This window comes from Alternaria rosae (genome assembly GCF_020736505.1).
Source record: "Alternaria rosae strain MPI-PUGE-AT-0040 chromosome Unknown BKA58scaffold_2, whole genome shotgun sequence".
Classification (NCBI taxonomy): Eukaryota; Fungi; Ascomycota; class Dothideomycetes; order Pleosporales; family Pleosporaceae; genus Alternaria; species Alternaria rosae.
The window spans coordinates 3929602-3952767 of NW_025763571.1; the positions used below are offsets into that span (position 1 = coordinate 3929602).

Sequence of the window (23166 nt, forward strand, 5' to 3'; positions counted from 1 at the left end):
TGGCTTGTCGCACCCGTCGACACCCCACGCCTCGGTACCAGGTCCGCAGTCACAGCAGCTCCAGCCGAACGAACAACGGGTGACCTCATGCACTATGATGCCACCAATCCTGTCTGAGTAGGCCGTATACAAGAATGCAAAACAATCTGTTCGTTGTCTACAGCCTCACAGTACTTGCGACAGCATCTGCGTAATGACGCCTCAGCGCATGGCGGAGCAGGCAGGATGCGCGTCCATACTTGGCTGTGCTCGGCAGGCACGGCGCCACACGTACTTCGTATGCACCAGCCTCACCGGGATATTTCATCATCTTACATGTGCCAGACATGGCCAGCTAACGCGCGCATTATTCCTCTCCTTTCTGTCATACACCGACCGCCTGGTCCACTGGTATAGACATTGACTGTCCAGCTCATTTTCTCCTTCACACCTATATACCGCCCGCAATGGCTACCACAGGCCTGACTCCCACGCAAGAGGCCGCTTTTAGACGAAGCAAACAACTCTCTGTCCAGCAACGCGAAGAACTTCTCAAGCCTTTCCTCCCCTCCGAGCCATCCGACAGCGAGACGCAGGCGCAAAAGAAGAAGGCCCTCCGCGACCGCCGCCAACGCGCAGCCCAACAGAACCGCAAGCCACTCGCAGGCCCCATCAAGACCTTTCTCCACCTCGCTATCTACCACGTCGTCGCTCTCTTATTCAGCATCTTCTTCCGCTTCCGTCGCGCCTACCGACTTGTCAGGGGCAAGGTCGTCTCGCTGCTCAAGTACCATCACCGCACGCCAGAGTTCATCGCCCATGATGTCAAGAACCTGGAGAAGCTGCCTAAGCATCTCAGTGTGGTAGTTGAATACCAAGAGGACGACGGAAGTCAGGGCACAGCCGGATTGGAAGGACTAGTGAACGATGTCTGTGAGATAGCAGCTTGGGCAGCGAGTGCCGGCATACCCTTTCTCAGTGTTTACGAACGAACGGGTGAGTATTTCACGTTCTGACTGCAAAGCATATGCTGACACGATCCCACAGGCGTGCTTAAGAACTACCTCCCGCAAACCCACGCCTCCATCTGGTCAACCCTAGAGGCCTACTTTGGGCCCCATCGCAAACCTACCCTTTCGCTCCGCGCACCCCACCTATCCTCCTACTCTCCTCCCAACACGCCTCCCCAGAGTGCAGACGATGACCTTAAGGGTGAAGAACGCCAGCATCTTACTGTCCTTCTCCTATCCGAACACGACGGCCGCGACACCATCGTCGACCTGACGCGTACACTGGCCGAGATGGCCCAGAAAGGGGACGTACGACAAGAGCAGATCAACACGGATTTGATCGATGCACAGTTGAACGACCACGTTTCCAGTGAACCGGATCTTCTGATTCTGTTCAGTCCTACCGTGCAGCTCAAAGGATACCCACCGTGGCAGTTGAGGTTGACAGAAATCTTGTAAGTTGCTCTACTTGAGCCACGGACTCTCTACTGACATGCAATGTAGCCACCTACCAGACAACAAGGGTGTCAACTATCAGGTCTTCTTGCGAGCCCTGTACAACTTTGCAAAGGTCGAGATGCGCCTGGGAAGGTAACAGCATCACATCCTTGTCGACTCTCTTATTATAACAATACCCAATTTGATTACCACTATCCATTGACCCGTTGGCTTACTTGTCTTGGTATAACGTGAACATTGAATGTGAAGTATAATACAGCGCATTCGTTTGATCGACCAACAACTTCAGCGTCACCATCACATCTGCATGTCACGGGTTGAAGGAGCAGTCTTGGAGGTATCTCGAATGTCATGGTGGTGCTATCTACACCATATCTTCATGCCCGCTGTGACCGTTGTGTACGTCGTAGCCATCGAGAGTAAATGCACCTAACACCTTATTCATTGTAGGTCATCAAGTACATATCCGCCCCACGAAAGAACCCATGCAACCAAAACCCAGTTCGTTTACTTGAGAGGAATGAAACGGGAGGAGTGAGTGGCACCAATACCCGGCCTTCCGTGCTTGACGGGCCTGTATGAAATGGAGAACTCGGCGAGGTAGTGGCCGACCATCTCGGGCTTGATTTCGACCTGGTTGAACTCCTTTCCGGAGTAGACACCGATGACGGAGCCGATCATCTCCGGGACGACAATCATGTCACGGAGGTGGGTCTTGACAAGGTCGGGCTTCTCGTTGGGCTTGGCCTCCTCTGTGTTGTGTTAGCAATGATCCGTCGACCAGGCGGACAGTGGTGCATACGCTTGGACTTCCTGAGCTTCTTGATGAGACCCATGGGCTTGCGCTTAAGACCACGGTTGAACCTGCGGCGGGCACGGGCGTGGACGAGGTCGCGGAGTTCCTCAGAGCCAAGGTCGAGGAGCCTGTATACCGATCAGAATACCGCCACATTTGTATGCATTTCCAGCGCGTTCGAGGAGTCGCGGGAATCGGAGGACGTACTGGTCGAGGTCAACGCCACGGTAGGAGAACTTGCGGAACGCCCTCTTGGCCTTAAGGGCTGTTGTGTTCGTTAGCTATGTCCTTCACATTGTGCGTCTACGTATCCAGGGAGAGCGGTGCGGGTGTGGGGGAACGGCTGGTGCGAAGGGCAAAGGCGTACCAGCTGCGGCCTCGGGATCGTAGTCAGCGTCAGCCATGTTTGCGATTGTCGAAGTGATGGGAGAACTTCGTTGGGGTCGCGAGGGTAGTTGTCGGTCGTCAGTTCTCGATGGGCGATATTGAAATTAGAGCCCTGGAGGTGTAGCTGCCCCGTGCGCTAAGCGAGACATTTTAGCGCCAGTCCAGGCGGGCAGCTGCGATCATGCTATTCACCAACAAGAACGTCTGGACTGATGTGGACATACTTATGATGATGAAATGTCGCTCTATAATCATAATCAGTTACTACTTTTTGTGAATCCTGCAACGGAACCCTCACAACCTCGCTTTACATAAGATGCATAGAACAACTTGAGATATCCTATGACGCAGTGAGTTAACACGCGACTATCCTTCTCTAAGTCTAGATGAGGATCCGAGGTGTCACTTCAATGCTTTCCCTAGAGCACAATACTCTCTGTTGTGTTCAGTCATGGTAACTGTGGTGTCCCTGTACATCTCACTGTCGGTTCGCCAGTCGCAAAACCTGACGCATGTTGCAAGCAGGTAAGAATGCGCCTTTAACTCAGACTAAGATCTGGTATTAGTGGTATCCAAAGCATATCTAGTCAGGAATACCGTGCTCAAAAGTCACTGTCATTTTACGGGCATAGCCTTGCATCACACACCACATGTACACTTGCTGAACGTTTGAGGGTGCATGGCTTCATTCCGGGTATCTCAGCAGGCAATTAATCTAGTAATGCCGCAGTGTCCTTCTCCGTATCCCTTGTAGTGCACGCTCGACACTCCCCAAATCGAACTCGTTGCGCATGATTCTCGTGATGATCGAGAGATTTGCTGGATCATACATCGTGACAGAGGTGGTTTGGCGACGCGTTTAGTCGAAGAGACCGAAGCCCATGTCATCGTCGGACTCCTCCTTCTCCTCCTCCTTAGCGGCCTCGGGAGCGGCCTCAGCCTCAGCGGCACCGCCAGCGGCAGCACCACCACCGGAAGCAGCGGCGCCACCGGCACCACCAGAGGGAACGGAAGCAAGCTTCTCGGAACCGGACTGGATGAGCTCGTTGATGTCCTTGCCCTCAAGCTCGGAGATCAGCTTGTCGAGACGGTCGGAGTCAGCCTCGATACCGACGGACTCAAGGACGGCCTTTTACATTGTTAGAACGCGGTATGGCGATTTATATTAGGCTGTCTTCTTACCTTGACATCCGCGGCGGAGGGAGAGGTGTTACCACCGAGACCGAGGAGAAGGTATGCTGCGAGGTGCTTCATTGTGATTGTTGGGGTGGTTTGTCTGGAACAGGAGTTCAATCGATTTAACCTGGGCTTGTCAGTATTGCGCTGCTAGATCCGAGTCCAAAGTGATGCGTACCGTCGGGGCCGGAGACTGAAGCTACAAGTTCTTCTGTAGGTTGTCGTTCAGAAAGAAAAGTTCGAGGTCCGCGAATATTGACTTCGGGTGGGATTTCGCTACCTGCGCTATGCCGCGATGCGACTAGCGCACAACGCCCGCCTTGTCACGTGCCGTCGGGCTAGGCGCAAAGCCATGTATAAAAGCGACTTGTCTGCGCCGCCGCCGACCGCTCATTCTCTGGCCGCTCCCCTCTTCAATCCACGACCGGTCCCGTGCGCCCAGCTCCCTCCCCGCGCGCGTGATCAGTCATCGCCGACAATCGACACCGGCGAATCTCACCTGGAAAGCATGTACAACTTGTCCTCCAATCGATTTGACGACCGGAAGTCCTGAGTCAAACGCTTATCAGCTGCCCATCATGAGTGTGAGTCCGGCAACCCCATCCCCGCCAGTGGTCGTATGCTGACTACATCATCTAGTCTCTCAAAGACATCATGTCTATAATCGACCGTACGGGCGCGAAGACGCAGGCGACCGTTTCGAAGCAAGGCCCGCCCGCCGGAGCCCCTAGGCCAGCATCGCGACCGACCGTAGGGGCAAATGGCGCCTCGCAAACACCGCAGCTGAAGCGCAAGGCTTCAGGTCCCGTCGAGAGTGGACAAGTCAAGATACAGAGGAAAGAGGCTGTCGGGGGATCAGCGCAAGCAAATGGTGCGGTGCGCGCCACCTCATCGCCTGCCACGTCGAAACCAACTCCGTCCGCACCTACCACCGCTGTCCCATATCGTGGCACTGCTGCACCAGCCTCCTCAAAGCCAGCGAATCCCCCCGTCCGAAAACCTCTACAGTCGTCAAACGCACCCGCTGCCAAACCGAAGGCTGCAGCTCCTGCACCCAAGCCTGCGCCCCCTGTCACTACCTCAACACCCGCCTCATCCGCTGCGCCCAAGAAAGGATACCTTGCTATGCTTCAGAAAGCGAAAGAGAAGGATTTGACGAAGCCTATCGCCCCACCAATCAAGCATGAGCCAACAAAGATCCTTACACGAAAAGAACGCTTGGCACTCAAGGCAGAAGCAAGTGCCGGCGCAAAGGGCAAGAAGCCTGTCGCTGGATTACCCTCGAGAACACTAGACCCGAAAGCCGATCCCTCAAAAGACAAGAAGAAGGCCGTCGAGGTTGGCTATCAAGGCACGGCACGACCGGCCAAGAAGCCTGTCGAAGTTGGCTACAAAGGCACTGCCCGTCCAGCGAGCGCCCCCGCAACGTCTAGTCGAAACGGCACACCAGCTATCAAGGCCAAACCGAACCCGGGCAAGGGACGCTATGACGGCTACGCAGACTGGGATGAGCTTAGTGAGATGGAGGACGAAGAAGAAGACTATGCCTCCGACGCTTCTTCTGATATGGAGGGTGGTATCTGGGACGTAGAAGAAGAGGAACAGATAGCCCTTAAGGTTGCTAAGAAGGAAGACGCGGAGGCACTTGCTGAGGAAAATCGGTTGAAGCGTGAGAAAGAAGAACGTAAGAAGAAGTTAGCGGCTATGGCTGCCAAGGCGAAGAAGAGGTTTTGAGGTTCTTCGGCGTTACGGTTTACGATCACACGGCATGGGGGCGTTTCATCTGCATTCTCGCGGTTGCATAGCCATGGAGCGGTTTCTTCTTTTTCATGGCGCATTTACGGTTGTTGCATACCCGGAAGAACGATCATGGCTTCACAGTAAGTATCTCACTGTAAGAGACTACAATCCAAGTAGTGTATATTTATAACGCCGTCGGTAGTCATACCTTCAGGCTCCAACATATCACGATACCCTTTCTACTCCGTTCTGACCTTGCCGCATGGATTGTGCTCTGTCTAACGTTTGTGCTGTCACTTCGGAACCACCAAGATCTCTTTTGCCGAGGATCAATGTGTCCAAATATTGCCATGGCCACGCACCGCTCTGCGATTGCATTGAAGCGAATGTTCAGCCAGCGCGATCACAAACGGCCCTTTGTCACAATCGAGCACATGGAACTGCCAAACAGCCCCCCATGTATCCTCACCATCGAACACTCATGTCCTGATATTCTGCCCCTCCCAGGCATTCTAATATCTCCGCCTCCAGACCAACAGCACCAGAACCACGCAGATGCCATCCTTTCAGCGACTCAAACACCCATTCCGACGCCCTACTCATTATTACACGATCCATGAACCGTCCCCTACACCGAGGCAGCTAGAGAGACAACGCGAGAAGGAGAGGCAAAGGGCTCTCGACAAGATCGAGAATGACCTCGATGACCGACGTATTGGGCCCAGAAGTAGTGACTCGCCAGACGAACTTCCGGTGATCATCGATAGGGGCCCGTACCGAAGCCATATATACCCACGAGAGCAGCTCTTCTTCAACAGCATTATGTTGGCTTCGGACGTAGAACCAATGTATGCTGGTCCACCGGGTGAAGAGCTACGCCAGGAGGTGCATAGAACACCAGTCCGGCGTCCAAAAACACAAGGAGAGCAAAAGCTCCCTCCAAGACCCGTACCAAGTGAGTACTTGACGGCCTCACAGAACAGAGAGAACCTGAGGAGGTGGGAAGAGAAGAACAAGACTGTTGCGGTTGGGCAAATACAGCACCCGCGACCTGTACCTAGTAATTATTTGACTGCCGCACAAAACGCGGAGAATCTTAGGCGACGGGAAGAGCGAAGCGGCAGGACTCCTACTGTCCGGCGAGCACAGATTTCAGTACAGAGACCATCTCCTCCTAGACAACCATCTCTACCGAGGGTGCCGATCACGCCAGGCACGAGTGAGTGGGATGGCTTCATGGACTACCCTTCAGGTGATCGTCAGTTCGGTGATTCTGGTGGACAGGCCACTATGAATGAGTCAAGCGCAGTACACAACCTACCGACAACGACAACCCCTGCAGCACCATTGCATCCAACAGTTCCGCCTCGAAGTACTGTTGATGCGTTATTGCGAACGGATCCATCTCCCCCACCTGCTTTAGCAGATTCTGTACATACGCAAGCTCAAGCGGAACTGGCTACAGAATTACCAAATGGTTTCTCGGACCTGACGGAGCAGCCTGAACTACTAACATGGTTTACAGCGCTTAACAGAATCATTCGCAATGATGTTGTCGATCCGGCCACGAGAGCAAGGATTCGAGAAAGAGTGCATCAAAACTCTACCGCTGCTGATTCTGGGCATGGAGATACTCACCCTATCACGGTGATAGACGCTGGTCTTGTTCCAGATTTCAGCTACCCAATTGCTGGGAGTGCGTTTCATGATCGCCTTTATGCTGAGCAGGCGCCTTCATCGCAGTCACTAGAGGATATCAGGGGGGTTGAAGAGCAGCAGCAGCAGCCGCTAACAAATGGTGTCAGTTCTGGACATGATAGCGACTCGAGTTCAAGCCGCACTCTCTATCGCTCTCCCACGCCTAACAACTGGCCATTACGAGGAGGCAGTGAAGAGAGCCCAGCTCAACTAACGAATGGTGTACATCCAGGTTACTATCCCCCATCAAGCTCTAGCGGGGACTCCAGTAATGATGCCCTCCACTACCCACCTGCGCTTCCCGATAGCGTGCCAGAGCATGTCTTCAACCTCCTCCGTTCTCTACTAACACCTTCCGAGCTCGCCCTTCACTACGACGTGGTTCAGGATTCAGCACCTCCGCATCTGCTACCCTTCCCTGCACTTGTGCCGCCCAGCAATGCTACGTCAGACATTCCAATAGAAGTTCGTCTTGTCCAAAGGTTACATACAGCTGTTCACGGTCTCCAAGATCGCGTCCGAGGCCTAGAAGAAGATCTCATTCCGCAGCTCAGCGCGCACCTGAAAGAGAAGCATATCCAGATCAGGGAACTCGATCAAGAGAATGGCAGCTTAAAAGACGAGATCACAGAGCTAAAGCGCATAGCAGATTTCAGCACCAACATTCTGACTGGATGCTGGGAGCGTGAATGGGAGGTTTGGCGCACACTCTTCGATATTCAGAAAAAGCGGGAAGCATATCGTAGTCCTTTGGCTCGCATCTTCTCACGTACAACAACTCGTGGTGTTCAAGACGATGAACTGTTGGACTATTGTAAGCCAGAAGGCTATGTGGCGCCGCCTCTGTCGGCTGGAAGAGCGACGCAGGGCCTTCTTAAGAAGAACAAACTCGATGCTCTTCTGTTGATGGCGAAACAGAATGTCAGTATACTCATTGAGGATTTGGGGGAGTTGAAGGGGTTGGCGGAGGCGTATGATAGAAGAAGTGAAGCGCATGAGGAGGTGCGGCCCGTCGAAGGGTATTGAAGGGGTGTCTGATGATCTTTGTGCATTGGTGGAACGAACGTTGTCTCTCATCCCTTATGAATCAGCGACTGTCGATATGATCGTGGTCCTCGGGTGCAAATGACATACTAAAGTACAGCTTCAATGACCAGCCCGAACCAATAGCAGGCCCCAGTCTGCGACAAAAGCGCATTCTCTTCTTCATCGGGTACAAGTGTTGATTATTCATTGGTAGGGAAGTGGCTGGGCGTCTCCCCGCCTTCGCGCCAAAGTTCAGCTCTGACGCGCCTGCCTTCCTAGACTCTTACACTTCACACACTTACAGCGATCGGTTACATGCATTGATGGTTGACCCTATACCATGGCTGAGGTCATTGGCACAGTTACGTCTGTCGCTCAGCTTGTGCAACTGAGTGGTGCCCTGCTCGCCGGCGGCTACAACTTCCTATCCAAAGTCGCACGAGCGCCCAGCGAGATCCGGAGTCTCCTGACGGAAACAGCGGCCATCAACAGCCTTCTGGCGCAGCTTCAGCAAATCGCAGATACGTCACCTCAAGCCGCTTCAGATGATGCGCTGCAGGCGCTTGAAAGGGTAGGTGTCTTTCAAGAATGTCAGTCAACGCTCAAGTCGATTGAGCGGGCGCTGGCAAAATGCGAGCAGGTCAATGGTCAAGATGCGAAGAACTTCGGGAGGAAATTGATGTGGCCGTTCAAAGAGAAAGAGACCAAAGATGCCTTACAGAGACTTCATCACATGCGCGGATTGCTCGCAAATGCTATCGAGGCCAACTCTGCGTGAGTATACACACTCGTTGACGATTATCTGGCCTAAACGGTCCATAGATCCGCAATACGGCGCATCGAAATAGGTCAAGGCCTAATATCAGACGAGATGGAGAATATTTCTGAGCAGCTCAGTGCGCAGATGAGTCGTGAGGAAGCACAGAGGGTGGTAACATGGGTCTGTCCCGCGCCAGCTAATGGTGCGCATGTCAGTCTTGCAAGTGCATTGAGTCGTCATATTCCCGGAACCGGAGAATGGCTCTTACACTCCAAACAGTTTCAGGATTGGGAAGACTCAAATGCTGGTACCATGTGGATAACTGGTCTTCCTGGAGCAGGTAAAACGCTTCTCTGCGCTTCTATCATTCGACATGTTCAACAGCTCTGCACGGATACCACCGCAATTGTATACTTCTTCTGCGATCATCGCGATCGCGCGAAAATGGCACACGAAAATTTCGCTGCAAGCGTCGTGAGGCAGGTGATGGAAGCTTCACCACTGTCTCTCGAGCGAGGGAGAGTATTGTACAATGAGAAGTCTAAGAAAGGCAGCCGTCCTTGTCATAAAGAGGAGTATATACCACTGATCCGCTCGTCGATCGCATGCCTCAAAGAAGTATTCGTCATCGTAGACGCGCTCGATGAGTCCACTGAAGGTGACGCCATAGCTCAAAGCCTCACAACGATACACAACTCCGGAAAGAGCGCAGGCTGCCGCATCAGAACCCTTCTGACGAGCCGGTTCGATGCTCGCACGCAAGGGCGATATCCAAACCTCGCCATGACACACATAATTCTTGCAGAGAATATGCGTCCCGACACTCAGCACTACATCAAGGAAGAACTTCAATTGCGCCTAGCTAAAGGTGTGTTGAAAGTGAGAAACACCAGCATTATGCCTGTCATACAGCGGCATATTTCCCTCTGCGCGGGCACGTAAGTTACTTTTTCCCTTCAACCACGTGTGCTGGGCGCAAGTTTCCAGAGGCATAGTTTATGTCAGAGATAGAAAGCTAACGGATTCCAGAATACTACAGGCACGGTTGCAGATCGACTACATTTGTGCAGCGAAGTCGGATAGGGAAATCAAGCACATGGTACAAAGATTACCAAATGGGCTTGGATACACGTATCAAATACTTCTACACAACATCGCAACGCGATACCCAACGAAGATTCAAGAGGTACAGAAACTGTTCCGGTGTCTTATTGCTGCTGCCTCGCCCATGACTGCTCGCCAGTTAGCAGAGGTCTTGGCTATGCAACCCGAGGAATGCGATCTAGACCATGACGCCGTAGCTACGGATCCATACGATGTCCTGGAACCTGTATCTGCTCTTGTACGCATCGAAGACTTGGGAGGACTAACCAGTGTAGTGAAGCTCTGTCATTACTCATTTCAAGAGTATTTGAGCTCTAGTGAGATTCGACAAAGCCCAGCCAGTGCATTCCACGTCGACAGAAGCGAGGCGCATGCTTGGGTGGCTGGTTTGTGTCTACGATACCTCACTTTCGACGCGTTCAGTAAGCCACTTGACGAGAGTCTGGATCTGGATGTTGACGAGAGATACGCGTTTCGTCGATATGCCGCAGTCAACTGGTACAGGCATGTGACGCTCGCAGGAGACTACTGGTCAGCGAGAAACATCCCCATCCCTTTCTTGTACCTATTCTTCGATTCTGGAGAGGGCCCACCTTGCTACACAAGATGGCAGGATCTGCTTTCCACTATCTATTGCGACACCGACTTCTTCGATTATTCCCCCATCTGCTTATGCATTTGGCTTGGTTTGAACGCTACTGCAACCAATCTGATCCGACAGTTACCCAGCCTGGACTATAGCTTCGAAAACGGTCTAACATGCCTGAATGCTGCAGCCAAGGAGAACAATCTTTACATAGCGAAATATCTGTTACAACATGGTGCAAACGCTGATCAGCCAACTTCCGAACCAGAATTCCCAAGAGCTTTGACTCCGATACATTTTGCGGCCGAGTTTTGTGCTTCGCAGGTATTCGAAATGCTCCTGGAGCATGGAGCCAATCCGTATCTACCTTCGACATCCAGAGCTACTCCATTCTACCGAGCCTGTCGTGGTGGAGATCTGGATATGGTGCGAAAACTCAAGGAGCACGGTTGCGATATCAACGTACAAACTTGGGACAACTGGACACCAATCATCGAGGCAATTGTGAACAATCATGAAGACGTACTGGATCTTCTGATCGAGTGGGGCGCTGATCTAATTACTGTCACAGACGATGACATGACGCCGCTGTCGTGTGCCGAACTCTTCTCACAAACATCAATGGCAGAAAAGATCGAGCGTGCGGTCGCTGAATTGAAGCAGACTCTTCCTGTCGAGTAATTTGCAATCTAGAGAAAGACCTGGACGAAGTCAATCATACATCTACAACGGAAAGTGTCGTTCAACGCTCTATCATCGCAATCTCGACTAGCGAGGTGGATCCTTCGCATGGCCGGCTTGGCCCGGGCTGAAAGAGCATAACAGAACTGACTGTCGCGAATTGACAGGAAAGGTCAATACCATCAAGGTACGAGAAGAGAGACGGGACTGATGAGGACCGGATGTGCAGTGGGTAAACAAGATGGACGCTTTGGTCAAGATGATGAGGCTAGTGGGCGCAAGAGTGAACGTAAACGCTCGACCTGTTCGAAGAGCAGAATGAGCAGAATGAGCAGAATGAGCAGAATGAGCAGAATGAGCAGAATGAGCATATGAGCGGAAGATTATATCGGTGAATGTAATGATCGTCTGGGTTCAGCAAGAGCCTTCGCTGGTGCCACGTACGCTGGTGATCAACGCGTCCGTTCGGAACCGGAATTGCACGATCGCACAAACAGATGGCAGCAAACCGTATCATGCAAACGCTGTCGCGGAGAACCGGCCTACTGTAAGGTATCTCTGCAGCAGAGACATTGACCGGCTCTTGGTAAGACCATGGCTAGAAACGTGGCTGAGGTGGCTGAGGTGGCTGTGCTCTGTAGGTCCAGTTCGCGATCCATGTCGCTTGCGTGCTCGATGTCCCACCCTTCGGTCATCCCGTGTCCGATCGCACATGCTCTATTCGCCGACTTGACAGCTACCCCTCCAACACTCCAAATGTGTCCGGACAAGAGATCCATGATCGGCCACCACATTAATCCCGCAAGTCCAGCTTCGGAGTGTTCACGGTATTACTAGGCTAGTTGATGAGGTCATTTCATACTGTAAAAGGCCACATCAAAACTCCTCATCCCTTGCTGGACCATATGTTTGCGGTAGCTTCGCGGTGCCACGATGGAGACTCCGTTACTCGCCATGAGAGTTTTGGTGATGGGCTGCCTTTGATTCAGGGCACATTCGGACTTTGCCGAGATCTAGAGCGGTCCGAATGTACGGCTCAGCTTCACAGGGGTCAAGCGATAGTAATACAGCGCAGGCGGGATGAACAACACCAAACCTGCTTTCGGCGTTGCGGGGTGATGGAGGGGTAGATTGCCCTTCAGAGAATGCATATAAAGAGGAAGAGGTCTGCCTCCATAGTCAGTCTTAAACAAACAGCAAGTACCCTCTGCACCACACATTCCAAACCTTCCGAGTCTTTCACTCAAACACATCTTCATCAATATGTCTTACAACGACAACGACCGTGAGGACCGTACCTCAGGCTATGGTAGCAGCAACCGTGAGGACAACGAGTACGGCACCAAGTCTTCCGGATATGGAAATGACCAGGACTCGTCCTACGACAACAAGAAGTCCAGTTACGGGTCGAATGACAACGATAGCACTTCTTACGGATCCTCTAACCGCAAGAATGACGATGAGGACACCTACGGGTCTGAGAAGAAGTCATCGGGCTATGGCTCCTCGGACCGTAATGACGACTCTTATGGGTCTGGCAACAAGTCATCCGGATTCGGCTCCTCGAACCGCAACGACAATGACGAAGACTCTTATGGTAGCAACAAGCAATCCAGCTATGGATCCTCGGACCGCAAGGACAGTGACGATACTTACGGTTCTGAGAACAAGTCCTCGAGCTATGGTTCATCTGACCGTAACGATAACGACGAAGACTCGTACGGCAGCAACAAGAAGTCCAGCTACGGCTCTTCGAACGACAACGACAACAAAGATTCCTCATACGGTAGCAACAAACAGTCCAGCTATGGTTCTTCGGACCGTAACGATGACGACTCGTATGGCAGCAAGAACCAGTCGAGCTATGGCTCATCGAACCCCAAAGACGATGATGACTCGTACGGCTCGTCCAACCGCAAGACCGACAACGACAGCTACGGCTCCAGTAACAAGTCCTCCGGTGGCTTTGGTGCTTCTGAAGAATCTTCTTACGGCTCCGGCAACACCTCTTCTGGGTATGGAGGCTCTTCGGGCCGTGACGACAATGACTCGTACGGAAGCTCTGGACGCAAGAATGAAGATAGCTATGGTTCCAACGACCGCGAGAGCTCGGGATATGGTAGCTCAAACAAGAGAAGCGATGACTACTAAAGGTCGGTGTGATAGCATGAGGGTCGGTAGAGTGTATATGGCCGCTCATAGCTGCAAATCGTCGCTTGGCTCCCATAGTGCAGCTTTTGCGCCGAGGCTACTATAGTATGTTTGTAGAAATACAAACCAATTGTACCCTTACCACTCTGACCGCCAATCGATTAATCGCGTGACGTGACATGACATGCGTGCCCAGACAGTGCAGATGTCGCTGTAACACTAGTGCGAATCACGACAGGGAAGTTTGCCGCGTGGTGGGTAGGTATACGTCACTAATGAGGGGCAAACTCATGCTTGGAGGGGCATGTAACTTCCAAGACTGGCCAGAGCTATAGGTGTCGGTTCTGCCACTTAGGTGCGTGGCATCCTCTTAACACACATCTACGCATTCACACTTTGTCAACGCTCAATCGATCCACTCTTCAACTCACCACACACTGTAAGTTTGCAATCTTCTCGTAGGCATTAGTCAGTTGCGAGCTTCTTGGATATTCGCCCAGGTCTAATGAAGCTTGGCTGCTCCCAAGCTTCGGGGCAAGCTTCTGGTGAAGCATCCTGGACGTTCATCCAACTGGCAAGCCTCGATGCTACGCTTCATAGTCACATCGGCACTCCGAGAGTAGTGCAGCTTGGCGCATCGATTGCTAACACATATATAGACCCTCGACTCTACACAATGTCCTACAACGACGACCGCCGCGAGTACGGCCAGGAGTCTGGCTACGGTGGCCGCGGAGATGACCGCCGCGAACACGGACAGAGCGGATATGGCGGTGGCGGTGATCGTCGCGAAGAATACGGCCGTCCCCAGGAGGGAGGCTTCGGAGGACCTGCTCTCGGCGACGAAGAGAGGAGGGGTGGAGGTGGAGGTGGAGGTGACTATGGCTCCTCAGGTGGCTACGGTGGGGGTGGTGAGCGCAGAGAAGAATATGGAAGACCACAGGAAGGCGGTTACGGTGGCCCTGCACTAGGTGATGACAGACGCGAAGACCATGGTGGACGACGACAAGAGGGTGGAGGTTATGACAACGATCGTCCCAGTGGAGGCTACTCGGGAGGCGGAGGGTATGGAGATGACAGGCGCCAGGAGTCTCGTCCAAGCGGTGGGTACTCGGGCGGCGGTGACAACTACAACGACCGCCCATCAGGTGGCAGCTATGGAGGAGGCAACTCGGGAGGCTACGGCGGATCAGGTCACCATGAAGGCCAACACTCTTCTGGCACATCCTACGGTGGGGGTGGTGGCTACGGCGGTGGCTCGGACGATTTCTCTGGCGCAGCCCAGCACGCATCCAGCGAGTCTGGAAACAGCGGCGACAACGACCTCTTCAGCAATGTCCTCGGCATGCTGTCCGGCAAGAAGGACAAGCTCAAGGACGAGGATGTTGACGAAGACGACGCTGTCAAACAGCACGAGAAGTTCTACGGTAGCGGTGGCCATGGCGGCAACGAGCAAGCCAGCTCAAACAACGTCGGAGCTGCTGCTGCTATGCAAGCCATGAAGATGTTCAACAACAGCAGCAACGAGGATGCCAAGGGCGGACAGAACAAGTTCATCGGTATGGCCATGGGACAGGCAGCCCAGCTTTTTGACAAGCAACAGAGCGAGGGAAAGACCGTAAGTCAGAAGCTCAACACAGCTTGTATGGGTACTGACACGCGTAGGACCCGAGCGCCACTAAGCAAGATGCCATTGCGCAGGCTGCACAGATGGCTCTCAAGTTCTACTTGAAGTCGCAGATGGGTGGAGGCAGTGGTGGTAGCGGCGGTTCTGGAGGCGGTTCTGGAGGCGGCCTCGGCAGTGTTCTTAACATGGCGAGCAAGTTCATGAGCAAGTAGAGTCGGTCTGCACAACAGCCCAAGAGGTCAAGACGGTAACATAAGCCGACGAATTCATCCTGACTTGGCATCATGATGCATCCATCCACCGATCCACCAAGAACCTGCTTCATGTAAGTGGAGATGGGATGCCGCGCTAACCAACAACAATTTTCCGTCAAACCTGACAAGCGATAAGCGAGAGTGAAAGACTGTGGCGGTGGTGCACGAATCATCTCCCAGCCCCGCTCGACGCGGCAACCGCCATTCATTTTGTGGCGCACGGCACAGTCGTCCGTATCAACGCGTGTCGTTAGCACGCCTAACTTCAGCCTGCTGTTTACTTTGCGTCACAACAAAGCTCTTGTCAGCCTACGAACAAAATCTGCAGGGACCCAGGCGTAGAGCCAAAACCGGTGAATGGGCGGCAGCATCATCGTATGTGTAATAGAGGGTTTGTAGGATGCAATACTCTGGGCCCTTAGTATGCCGCGGCCCCACACCCGACTGCAGCTGTCCAGCTAAAAGCTACAAGCTGCATCGAAGAGGATCACGCACCCCCATGACCTGGCCCCAAGAGAGACGTGTTAGGCCTAATGCGCGTGGCTTGCTCTGCTTATCCGGGCCAAGTGTAAGCAATCGACAGACCGGATTGAGGAGATGAGCTGGGAATCCAACAGCCGCACCCTGGCCGGGGTCCATTACGGCTTGCCGCGTTTTTGTGCATGCGCTTTATATTTTGTTCTCAGCCTGTTTGCCCTTTCTTTATGCTCCAAATTCTTCATTGCTAGGTCTTGCTGCTGCCTGCTGTCGCTATCATCCCGTTCTGCTCCAGTCAGTCGTTAAGTGTGTGCCGTCACGATGCGCGGAGCTCATTCAGTCATTACTCAGGCTAGCCTTGCGCTGTTACAGCTCTCGTCTCTACTACTGCCTCTCGTTACCGCGCAAGACTCTGTCAGTTACGATTTCGATAGCTATGGAGCTGAAGATCCAAGTGGCACGCCGTACCAAACTTATAGGTCCAATGTGGACGTGAAGCCACCACAGATGCAAATCAATCGCAACGGCACTGCATTGATGAGTGGGCATGTGTTTCTGGGGATCAACGGTCTACCTACGAGTGGGCAGAATTGGCCAGCGATATATGGTACGTCTTTTTCTTTCCCAGAAAGCTGGTTGACGGTGTCACATGAACCTTGCATATGGGTCAGCCCTATCGTATCACGCTGCATCCATGTACTGATTTGTGTAACCAGAGTTCTCGGAAGACCGCATGGGCTCGCTTGTGTGGACAGGAAATTACAGCGAACCCTTCGATTTCAAGACGCAAACGTACAAGGGCGAGCCTGTACTCACACTCTGGTCTGGAGAGCTACTGAACGGCTACGGGCGCGGCTCTTACCATATCCTCAACCAGAGCTATGACGAGATAGCGCACTTCCAAGTTAGCAAGTTCGGAGACGAAATGGGCGATATCCACGAGTTCCTCATCACCGCTGACGATACTGCGATCGTCTTGATCTATCATGGTATTCCATGGGATCTGACAGCGTCTGGGGGTGTTGAGAGCGGTTGGCTATTCGAGAACACATTCCAGGAAATCAACATCGAGACTGGAGAGCTTGTCTTCGAGTGGAACGCCAGTACGCATGTTGGAATCAACGAGTCGTACAACTCTCTACCATCTGACGTTGGCCAGTCCGAAGAAGCGCCGTGGGATTACTTCCACATCAACTCGGTTGAAAAGGACAAGAACGGCGACTACCTGGTTTCAGCGCGTGTCATGGACTGCATCTACAAGATTTCTGGACAAGATGGAAGCATTATCTGGCGCCTTCAAGGCCGTCAATCGGACTTTGATGTTGACCCAGCGGTCACTTTCGCGTTCCAGCACGATGCTCGCTGGGTGGACGAAGATCAAACGCGCATGACGCTCTTCGACAACGGACCCACCGAAAACATTGGATACTCGCGAGGCCTTTTGCTCGACGTAAACCAGGATGAGAAGACCGTCAAACTTATCACCGAGTTCACCAATCTAGGGAAAACCTTTGGTACTTTCGAAGGCAGCCTACAAGCCATTGATCCTTCCAACGAAACCACAAACTTCATGCTTGGATTTGGTAGCCAGCCCTACTTCGCCGAGCTAGATCACGATGGTAATGTCCTGCTCGATGTACAATTCGGCAAGAGCAACGTCGTAAACGCATACCGAGCGTACCGCCAGCAATGGGAGGGTAAGCCATCAACCAAGCCGGACATGCACTGGGACCAAGACGGCAACACGGCGTTCTTTTCTTGGAACGGTGCTACCGAGGTTGAGAGCTGGGTCGTGTGCACAGCCAATGCTAGCGATTCACGTACCTGGACCAATGTCACTGTTGCTAGGAGGACGGGATTCGAGACGACGGTTAATCTGAAGGATGCGCAGCTGGAGAGTTTTGTACGTGGTAAGGCTGTTAGCGGTGATGGTACCGCGTTGGGTTGGACGATGGCGAGTGATGGAAACGAGCTCTACGATGCACCGGATGATGTTGAGGAGACTGGGTCTGCGAGTACTCCTTCGCCTACTGCTACTCCTACGAGTTCAACACCATCGGCCACGGAAGCTGCTCCTTCAAGCTCTTCGAGCGGTGCTGCGGCAAGAGCGACACATGGAGTGATGGAGCAGGTGTACGTTGCTGCCGTCGTGGTCGTCGGTGGCTTGGCGCTTGCATGAGGAAGCTGTTGATAGGAAGTGAGGTAGTCACGACGAATTACTGGAACGTAAACTAATATATCATGTCATTGAATGTTCGAGTTGCTGTTGTGTCTAATAGGCGGTTTTGCATGTGCTTCCAAGGTGTGCAAAGGTTATGATGCCCGACCACCCGAGCGACGTGCCGTCGATCCCCACAACCTGCTTGTTGCACGTACGCAGCAATCACACCACGCTCGGACACTGTCGCATACCTATTGCGCGACTGTTATCATGTTTGAATACATCCATGGATGCTCCTACTCTTGCTACTCTGTCACACCTGTAGGCCCCACAGATGAGCGACCCGACATCATCTCGCGCGCTACCACCACTTGACCTACCTTCAGCTGCTCTTCACTATCACGCACATGCTGAGCCACACCCCGATTCCGAGGATGCAGTGCGATACGAGCGCCAACGCTTCTCGAAGGAATTAGTTCCTGTGCATCACGAAAGGATTGCTGGAGCAGATGAAGCGCATGCGACGCCCAGTTTCGCCAGTCTTCGATCACGCGACACGTCACTGCGCAGCTCCATGCATGGATCTAGAGACGACCTGAGACGCCGTACTTCTGCTGTAGACAGTGCGAGTACACAGGTCGATGGGTATGAGGATCGAGACGACAGAGAGGAAGTGGACAGGACAGAGCGGTGGTATAACCCACTCGTCAGGTTCTGGACTACACATATTAGTCTTAGCATCGACGAAGGAGCGCATCGAGATCATCTAGGTACGTCTCCTTTTCTTTGCTTCCTCACACAATCCAACCGCTGACTATGCCTCAGCACTCGAACGCACTTTCCTGGGCTACCTTCGCACCTCCCTCATCCTTGTTGTGACGGGCATCGTGACTGCCCAGCTGTTCCACTTGCAACACTCGTCTACGCCCAACTCGCGCTTTGGTTACTACAAGATTGGGAAACCACTTGCAGCAACCTTCATCTGCATGGCTATTGTAGTGGTTATGATTGGAGCAATCAGGTTTTGGAGGCTACAGCGAGCGCTGGTGAGAGGGAAGGCGATGGCGGGAGGGTGGGAAGTAGGACTCGTTATGGCGTTGATGGGATTGTTGCTGTTGGGGACATTTGCAGTGCTCGTTGGAGTCGATATAGAGAAGTCGTATGTTAGAGGATGAGTAGTGTCTGCCGTAGTTCACATGCTACAGCATGCGCAGATGTGGTTAGTCAGCGCACCAGCCACGAGCACAAGTCCAGAACTAGTCATGGAGGAGTTTGACGCTTCAAACATGTCTCGGATAGTCATCGTTTGCTGTGGGTCCATGTTAGACCCTTCAAACTAGTTATGCTCACTGTTCAAGCTGTGGCACGGAACTCGGCGGAAGGCATAGCGGCAGCAAACCGTAGTAACTATGCGGGGCAAAGCGTTGGAAAGGTCTGCCGTGTTTGTGGGTATATGGGCTATCGAAATGGATGAATTGGCCCTAGGCCTCGGTGTATGTTCAAGCTGTTGAGGGCAGTCAGCGAGCAGCGAACATGCCCCGCGCCAAATGTCCCGAAAGTTTGGAAAGACTATAATATTCGAGGCGATTAAAGTTACGTTGGGCAGATAGGGCCGTTAACGCCTCACAGAGCCATGTTTGGCGGAATGCTTGGGGCACATCCTTGACGCAATATCTAGCGCCACTTTGTTTCTTAATCCTACGCGCAACATTGCGAACCGTGAGTCCTCCCTTTCTCGCGTCCTTGCCAACACAACAACGCTGCCCTCGCCACCTCTGCGGTTGTATAATAGGCGTCGAAGCCCCGATCGCACCCTTTGCGCCGTCATCACTCCAGCCCGATACAGCGTCCACGGCGCTCCGATACCGCCAACATGGGGCTCTCCAAATCGACGCGCATCATGATCCTGCTGGCTATCGACACGGCATTCTTCTTCGTCGAGCTCATTGCGGGTTATACGGTGCACTCTTTGGCGCTGGTCGCCGACTCGTTCCACATGGTGCGTATATCTGGCCTCGCGGCAAGTGCTGATGCTGACACCACCCACAGTTGAACGATGTCATATCGCTCCTCGTTGGATTATGGGCCGTCAAGGTCGCTAGCCAAAAGACCAACTCGAAGACATACACATACGGAGTAAGAAGCCTCACGTCTGGCATGCGACGACTATACTAACTTGGAGTAGTGGCAACGCGCGGAAACCCTGGGTGCCCTCATCAACGGCGTCTTCCTTGTCGCGCTGTGTCTCTCCATCTTCCTCGAGGCTATCCAGCGCTTCGTCGAGCCTCAGGACGTTTCCCACCCCGTCATTATCCTCATCGTCGGTTCCTGCGGTCTCCTGTCCAACATCATCGGTCTCTTCCTCTTCCACGACCACGGTCACGGCGGCCATTCTCACGGTCATTCCCACGGAAACGACGCACACTCTCACGCCGAGGAGGGACACTCTCACAGCATCGATGCGCATGACCATGCTGTTGCGGACGAGCGCGGTAATGTAGCCGATGTGCTGCCCCAGAACCGCGTCGGCTTCCCATCAAACCTCACCCAAACCCCCTCCAAAGCCACGGCAAAGAAGAACAAGCGCCACAGCCGGTCGCACTCGCGCAACTATGCGACCATTGACGAGATCTACGTACACCCCTCTTCCTTCAGGAACAGCATCATCGAGTCTTCCCGCGCGCACGACGATGAAGCAGATGACGAGGATAACGATGTCGTCGAGGATGAGGAGCCTACTGAGCAGACTTCGCTTCTATCTAAACCCAAGAGCCACGGCTCGCACGACCACTCGCACACTCACGCTCACGGAAATGGCAAGACTAGCCAGAAGGACAACCACAAGGGCCACAAGCACAATCAGCCCAAGAAGGAGGCGTCTGGAGGTGGACATGGTCACTCTCACGCTGATCTGAACATGCGAGGTGTCTTCCTACACGTCTTGGGAGATGCCCTGGGCAACATTGGTGTCATTGCCACTGCTCTGTTCATCTGGCTTACGGACTACTCCTGGAGGATGTATGCCGATCCCGCGGTATCTCTGCTCATCACCGTCATCATTCTCCTGTCTGCTCTACCCCTGTGCAAGGCTGCATCTCGTATCCTTCTCCAAGCCGTCCCGGAGCACTTGTCCATCGACGACATCACCGACGACATCACCGACCTCACAGGCATCGTCTCCTGCCATCACCTCCACGTTTGGCAACTATCAGACACCAAGCTCATCGCGTCGCTCCACGTCCAGGTCGACTTTGACTTCAAGGGTCAGGGCTCAGCACGCTACATGGATCTTGCACGCCAAATCCGCGAATGCCTCCACCAGTACGGTATTCACTCTTCGACCATCCAGCCCGAATTCTGCCTCGATGCTAGCCATGACCACTCGGCACATGGCTCAGACGAAAGCGGCGCGGAAGATGGCGGTCGCAAGAGCAAGAACCCCAGCGTCAAGGGCGGCCCTGACGCCTGTCTTCTAGAGTGCCCCGACAGCTGCGGTGGAGGAAAGCAATGTTGTGACCCCAACACTACCGGTCCCAACGGGCCGTCATCATAAGCATTGCTTGTTTCCTTCTGTTGTTCGCAGTACCCGACGCATTATGTGTCAACTTTCTTTATCGTTTGTGAGGATATTTGTACCAAAAGCTAAGGCGATGGGTTTTCGTCGATCGCGGGTTGCGTGTAGAGAGTCCGATGAAGCTTGATTGCATCGTTGTGCGTTCGACGAGTAGATGAGAGGTGAACCTAATTAAGAAAATATTACGAAACGCGCCTCGTATGCCCGTATCCTTATCTCACCGTTTACACCCACCCCTCCACCAAATCACTAGCTGACAGGTCAGGTCGCGTGTCTCACTTGCACCGTGCTGATGCTGTGGATAATATACCCAAGTGGGCAACATCTCCACCCGCGCCCTGTGACACGAAGCACTCCAAGCATATACCAAGCTAATACTATGGAGCTTATGTGGGCACAAGGATAAGCAGCTTCCAGATCTGTGGGTTGAGCCGTGGGTACCGCCATGCTTGCTGCAGGTGTGACCTTCTGGAAGCCTCAACGACAGGCACGCGGAAAGCGAGCAAGAATCGCATAGGCAAGGGAAAGCCCGGGATTAACGCGGGGATTGTGCGCTTACCCAAGGGATCATGTAGGCGTCCCGAGGTTCAGGCGCGCCACTGCGCCGCTGACAGATTGATGTGTGTCGGTAACAAAGCTTGACCGCGCCTTCCGTGTCTGGGCGCTGCAGCTTAGCCGTGCTTGTAACGGAAATTGCGTGCCATGACGAGGTGTGAATGACGAAGGTGATTGAAACTCGAGAGAGTTCGTCGAAAGCAATACCGTCGCGTTCGCCATGACAATTCTACAACAACGAGATACAGGAACATCGACTGCCCAGGTGCCACACTCCCAGATCAGCATCGTCTTACGCCTGTTGCTCGCCTGATCCTCGGTCACCGCTATCAAACAATGACCATGCACCAACATCGAAGACCCAACCACCGCTTAAATTCCCCACTAAGCACATTCTAAGCGCGCGATGCGGAGATCCTCCCAGACCCATTGGCCATGTCGTGGCAGGAATCCCCAATCGAGCGTGTCTAGGCGAGATGACCATGCACGAGTGAACAGCTCCACAGCGGGTCAGAAGCTTATCTCTCTCGGCGTTGCCCGAGCTAGTCTGTTCGGGCCCGTTTGTAGAAGAAACCGAGGTCGTTAGATTCGGAGGACCTGGTCCCTGAAACCGGAGAGAATGGCAGAACCATTACTACTTTCCGCAAATCGGAGTGGGTCGGCCAGGCAAATTTTCTGCAAACAGATGAGTGTCTGGAAGGCTGGAGATTGGAAAGATTATGGGTCGGCCAGTGCTGTGTAATGGAAGGTATTGGGCCTCTTGGTTGCAGGATTGCCGATGCCTTCCTATCTCTGTGGCGGCACAGTGGTTAGCATGACTGCAGCTAGACTTGCGTTTGCGGTTTTTTTCAATACGAATATTGATCCTGCCGGGGTTGCCTTATATCGAAGCGAACTGGCGGACTGGCGAACCATGAGGAGTGTATTACCAGGCGAGGGCCCGGCAGCCCGGCACGACATTGAGG

General features: G+C 53.3%; 11 protein-coding genes across 11 annotated transcripts; 9 read left to right on the top strand and 2 right to left on the bottom strand.

The window, feature by feature from the left end:
• Position 1: 1 nt before the first annotated feature.
• BKA58DRAFT_453133 (di-trans,poly-cis-decaprenylcistransferase) lies at positions 2–1584 on the top strand (the record flags this gene model as incomplete). The annotated part of the gene is made up of 3 exons (XM_046174453.1): positions 2–975; positions 1027–1444; positions 1494–1584. The coding sequence occupies exons 1-3, from the start codon at positions 447–449 to the stop codon at positions 1582–1584; spliced, it is 1038 nt and encodes a 345-aa protein (XP_046029751.1). The 5' UTR covers positions 2–446.
• A 117-nt stretch (positions 1585–1701) lies between these two features.
• On the bottom strand, positions 1702–2833 carry BKA58DRAFT_106033 (ribosomal protein S19-domain-containing protein). Its single transcript, XM_046163836.1, has 4 exons — positions 2612–2833; positions 2452–2509; positions 2251–2372; positions 1702–2200 (listed from the first exon to the last, which is right to left on the bottom strand). Exons 1-4 carry the CDS (start codon positions 2646–2648, stop codon positions 1956–1958), a joined length of 462 nt encoding a protein of 153 aa, XP_046029752.1. The 5' UTR covers positions 2649–2833; the 3' UTR covers positions 1702–1955.
• Positions 2834–3490: 657 nt separating this feature from the next.
• Positions 3491–3885, bottom strand: BKA58DRAFT_398913 (60s acidic ribosomal protein-domain-containing protein; the record flags this gene model as incomplete). The annotated part of the gene is made up of 2 exons (XM_046171512.1): positions 3491–3760; positions 3814–3885. The coding sequence occupies 2 exons, from the start codon at positions 3883–3885 to the stop codon at positions 3491–3493; spliced, it is 342 nt and encodes a 113-aa protein (XP_046029753.1).
• A 326-nt stretch (positions 3886–4211) lies between these two features.
• BKA58DRAFT_418335 (uncharacterized protein) lies at positions 4212–5802 on the top strand. The gene is made up of 2 exons (XM_046172668.1): positions 4212–4391; positions 4447–5802. Exons 1-2 carry the CDS (start codon positions 4386–4388, stop codon positions 5539–5541), a joined length of 1101 nt encoding a protein of 366 aa, XP_046029754.1. The 5' UTR covers positions 4212–4385; the 3' UTR covers positions 5542–5802.
• On the top strand, positions 5803–8400 carry BKA58DRAFT_378244 (uncharacterized protein). The gene has a single exon (XM_046169688.1). It carries the CDS (start codon positions 6103–6105, stop codon positions 8269–8271), a length of 2169 nt encoding a protein of 722 aa, XP_046029755.1. The 5' UTR covers positions 5803–6102; the 3' UTR covers positions 8272–8400.
• A 168-nt stretch (positions 8401–8568) lies between these two features.
• BKA58DRAFT_466538 (uncharacterized protein) lies at positions 8569–11737 on the top strand. Its single transcript, XM_046175016.1, has 3 exons — positions 8569–9045; positions 9094–9969; positions 10061–11737. Exons 1-3 carry the CDS (start codon positions 8612–8614, stop codon positions 11400–11402), a joined length of 2652 nt encoding a protein of 883 aa, XP_046029756.1. The 5' UTR covers positions 8569–8611; the 3' UTR covers positions 11403–11737.
• A 928-nt stretch (positions 11738–12665) lies between these two features.
• On the top strand, positions 12666–13553 carry BKA58DRAFT_398917 (uncharacterized protein; the record flags this gene model as incomplete). Its single annotated transcript, XM_046171513.1, has 1 exon — positions 12666–13553. One exon carries the CDS (start codon positions 12666–12668, stop codon positions 13551–13553), a length of 888 nt encoding a protein of 295 aa, XP_046029757.1.
• Positions 13554–13792: 239 nt separating this feature from the next.
• Positions 13793–15613, top strand: BKA58DRAFT_106344 (uncharacterized protein). The gene is made up of 3 exons (XM_046163840.1): positions 13793–13908; positions 14213–15171; positions 15219–15613. Exons 2-3 carry the CDS (start codon positions 14230–14232, stop codon positions 15390–15392), a joined length of 1116 nt encoding a protein of 371 aa, XP_046029758.1. The 5' UTR covers positions 13793–13908; positions 14213–14229; the 3' UTR covers positions 15393–15613.
• A 521-nt stretch (positions 15614–16134) lies between these two features.
• Positions 16135–18179, top strand: BKA58DRAFT_106336 (ASST-domain-containing protein). The gene is made up of 2 exons (XM_046163837.1): positions 16135–16518; positions 16628–18179. The coding sequence occupies exons 1-2, from the start codon at positions 16233–16235 to the stop codon at positions 18088–18090; spliced, it is 1749 nt and encodes a 582-aa protein (XP_046029759.1). The 5' UTR covers positions 16135–16232; the 3' UTR covers positions 18091–18179.
• A 1-nt stretch (position 18180) lies between these two features.
• Positions 18181–19596, top strand: BKA58DRAFT_106337 (uncharacterized protein). Its single transcript, XM_046163838.1, has 2 exons — positions 18181–18842; positions 18898–19596. The coding sequence occupies exons 1-2, from the start codon at positions 18407–18409 to the stop codon at positions 19245–19247; spliced, it is 786 nt and encodes a 261-aa protein (XP_046029760.1). The 5' UTR covers positions 18181–18406; the 3' UTR covers positions 19248–19596.
• On the top strand, positions 19597–22074 carry BKA58DRAFT_106338 (zinc homeostasis factor 1). Its single transcript, XM_046163839.1, has 3 exons — positions 19597–20071; positions 20122–20208; positions 20258–22074. The coding sequence occupies exons 1-3, from the start codon at positions 19946–19948 to the stop codon at positions 21623–21625; spliced, it is 1581 nt and encodes a 526-aa protein (XP_046029761.1). The 5' UTR covers positions 19597–19945; the 3' UTR covers positions 21626–22074.
• The last annotated feature ends 1092 nt before the right edge of the window (positions 22075–23166 follow it).

What these genes read in the sequence shown, in the direction of transcription:
- BKA58DRAFT_466538 (XM_046175016.1), top strand. Translation starts at nt 8,612, where the DNA reads ATGGCTGAGGTCATTGGCACAGTTACGTCTGTCGCTCAGCTTGTGCAA. An exon ending in GCTATCGAGGCCAACTCTGC is followed by an intron (nt 9,046 to 9,093) that starts GTGAGTATACAC and finishes AACGGTCCATAG; the next exon opens with ATCCGCAATACGGCGCATCG. An exon ending in ATTTCCCTCTGCGCGGGCAC is followed by an intron (nt 9,970 to 10,060) that starts GTAAGTTACTTT and finishes AACGGATTCCAG; the next exon opens with AATACTACAGGCACGGTTGC.
- BKA58DRAFT_106338 (XM_046163839.1), top strand. Translation starts at nt 19,946, where the DNA reads ATGGGGCTCTCCAAATCGACGCGCATCATGATCCTGCTGGCTATCGAC. An exon ending in TCGCCGACTCGTTCCACATG is followed by an intron (nt 20,072 to 20,121) that starts GTGCGTATATCT and finishes CACCACCCACAG; the next exon opens with TTGAACGATGTCATATCGCT. An exon ending in CGAAGACATACACATACGGA is followed by an intron (nt 20,209 to 20,257) that starts GTAAGAAGCCTC and finishes AACTTGGAGTAG; the next exon opens with TGGCAACGCGCGGAAACCCT.
- BKA58DRAFT_378244 (XM_046169688.1), top strand. Translation starts at nt 6,103, where the DNA reads ATGCCATCCTTTCAGCGACTCAAACACCCATTCCGACGCCCTACTCAT.
- BKA58DRAFT_106344 (XM_046163840.1), top strand. Translation starts at nt 14,230, where the DNA reads ATGTCCTACAACGACGACCGCCGCGAGTACGGCCAGGAGTCTGGCTAC. An exon ending in AACAGAGCGAGGGAAAGACC is followed by an intron (nt 15,172 to 15,218) that starts GTAAGTCAGAAG and finishes TGACACGCGTAG; the next exon opens with GACCCGAGCGCCACTAAGCA.
- BKA58DRAFT_106336 (XM_046163837.1), top strand. Translation starts at nt 16,233, where the DNA reads ATGCGCGGAGCTCATTCAGTCATTACTCAGGCTAGCCTTGCGCTGTTA. An exon ending in GAATTGGCCAGCGATATATG is followed by an intron (nt 16,519 to 16,627) that starts GTACGTCTTTTT and finishes TTGTGTAACCAG; the next exon opens with AGTTCTCGGAAGACCGCATG.
- BKA58DRAFT_106337 (XM_046163838.1), top strand. Translation starts at nt 18,407, where the DNA reads ATGAGCGACCCGACATCATCTCGCGCGCTACCACCACTTGACCTACCT. An exon ending in AGCGCATCGAGATCATCTAG is followed by an intron (nt 18,843 to 18,897) that starts GTACGTCTCCTT and finishes ACTATGCCTCAG; the next exon opens with CACTCGAACGCACTTTCCTG.
- BKA58DRAFT_106033 (XM_046163836.1), bottom strand. Translation starts at nt 2,648, where the DNA reads ATGGCTGACGCTGACTACGATCCCGAGGCCGCAGCTG. An exon ending in CGTGGCGTTGACCTCGACCA is followed by an intron (nt 2,373 to 2,451) that starts GTACGTCCTCCG and finishes ATCGGTATACAG; the next exon opens with GCTCCTCGACCTTGGCTCTG. An exon ending in GAAGCTCAGGAAGTCCAAGC is followed by an intron (nt 2,201 to 2,250) that starts GTATGCACCACT and finishes AACACAACACAG; the next exon opens with AGGAGGCCAAGCCCAACGAG.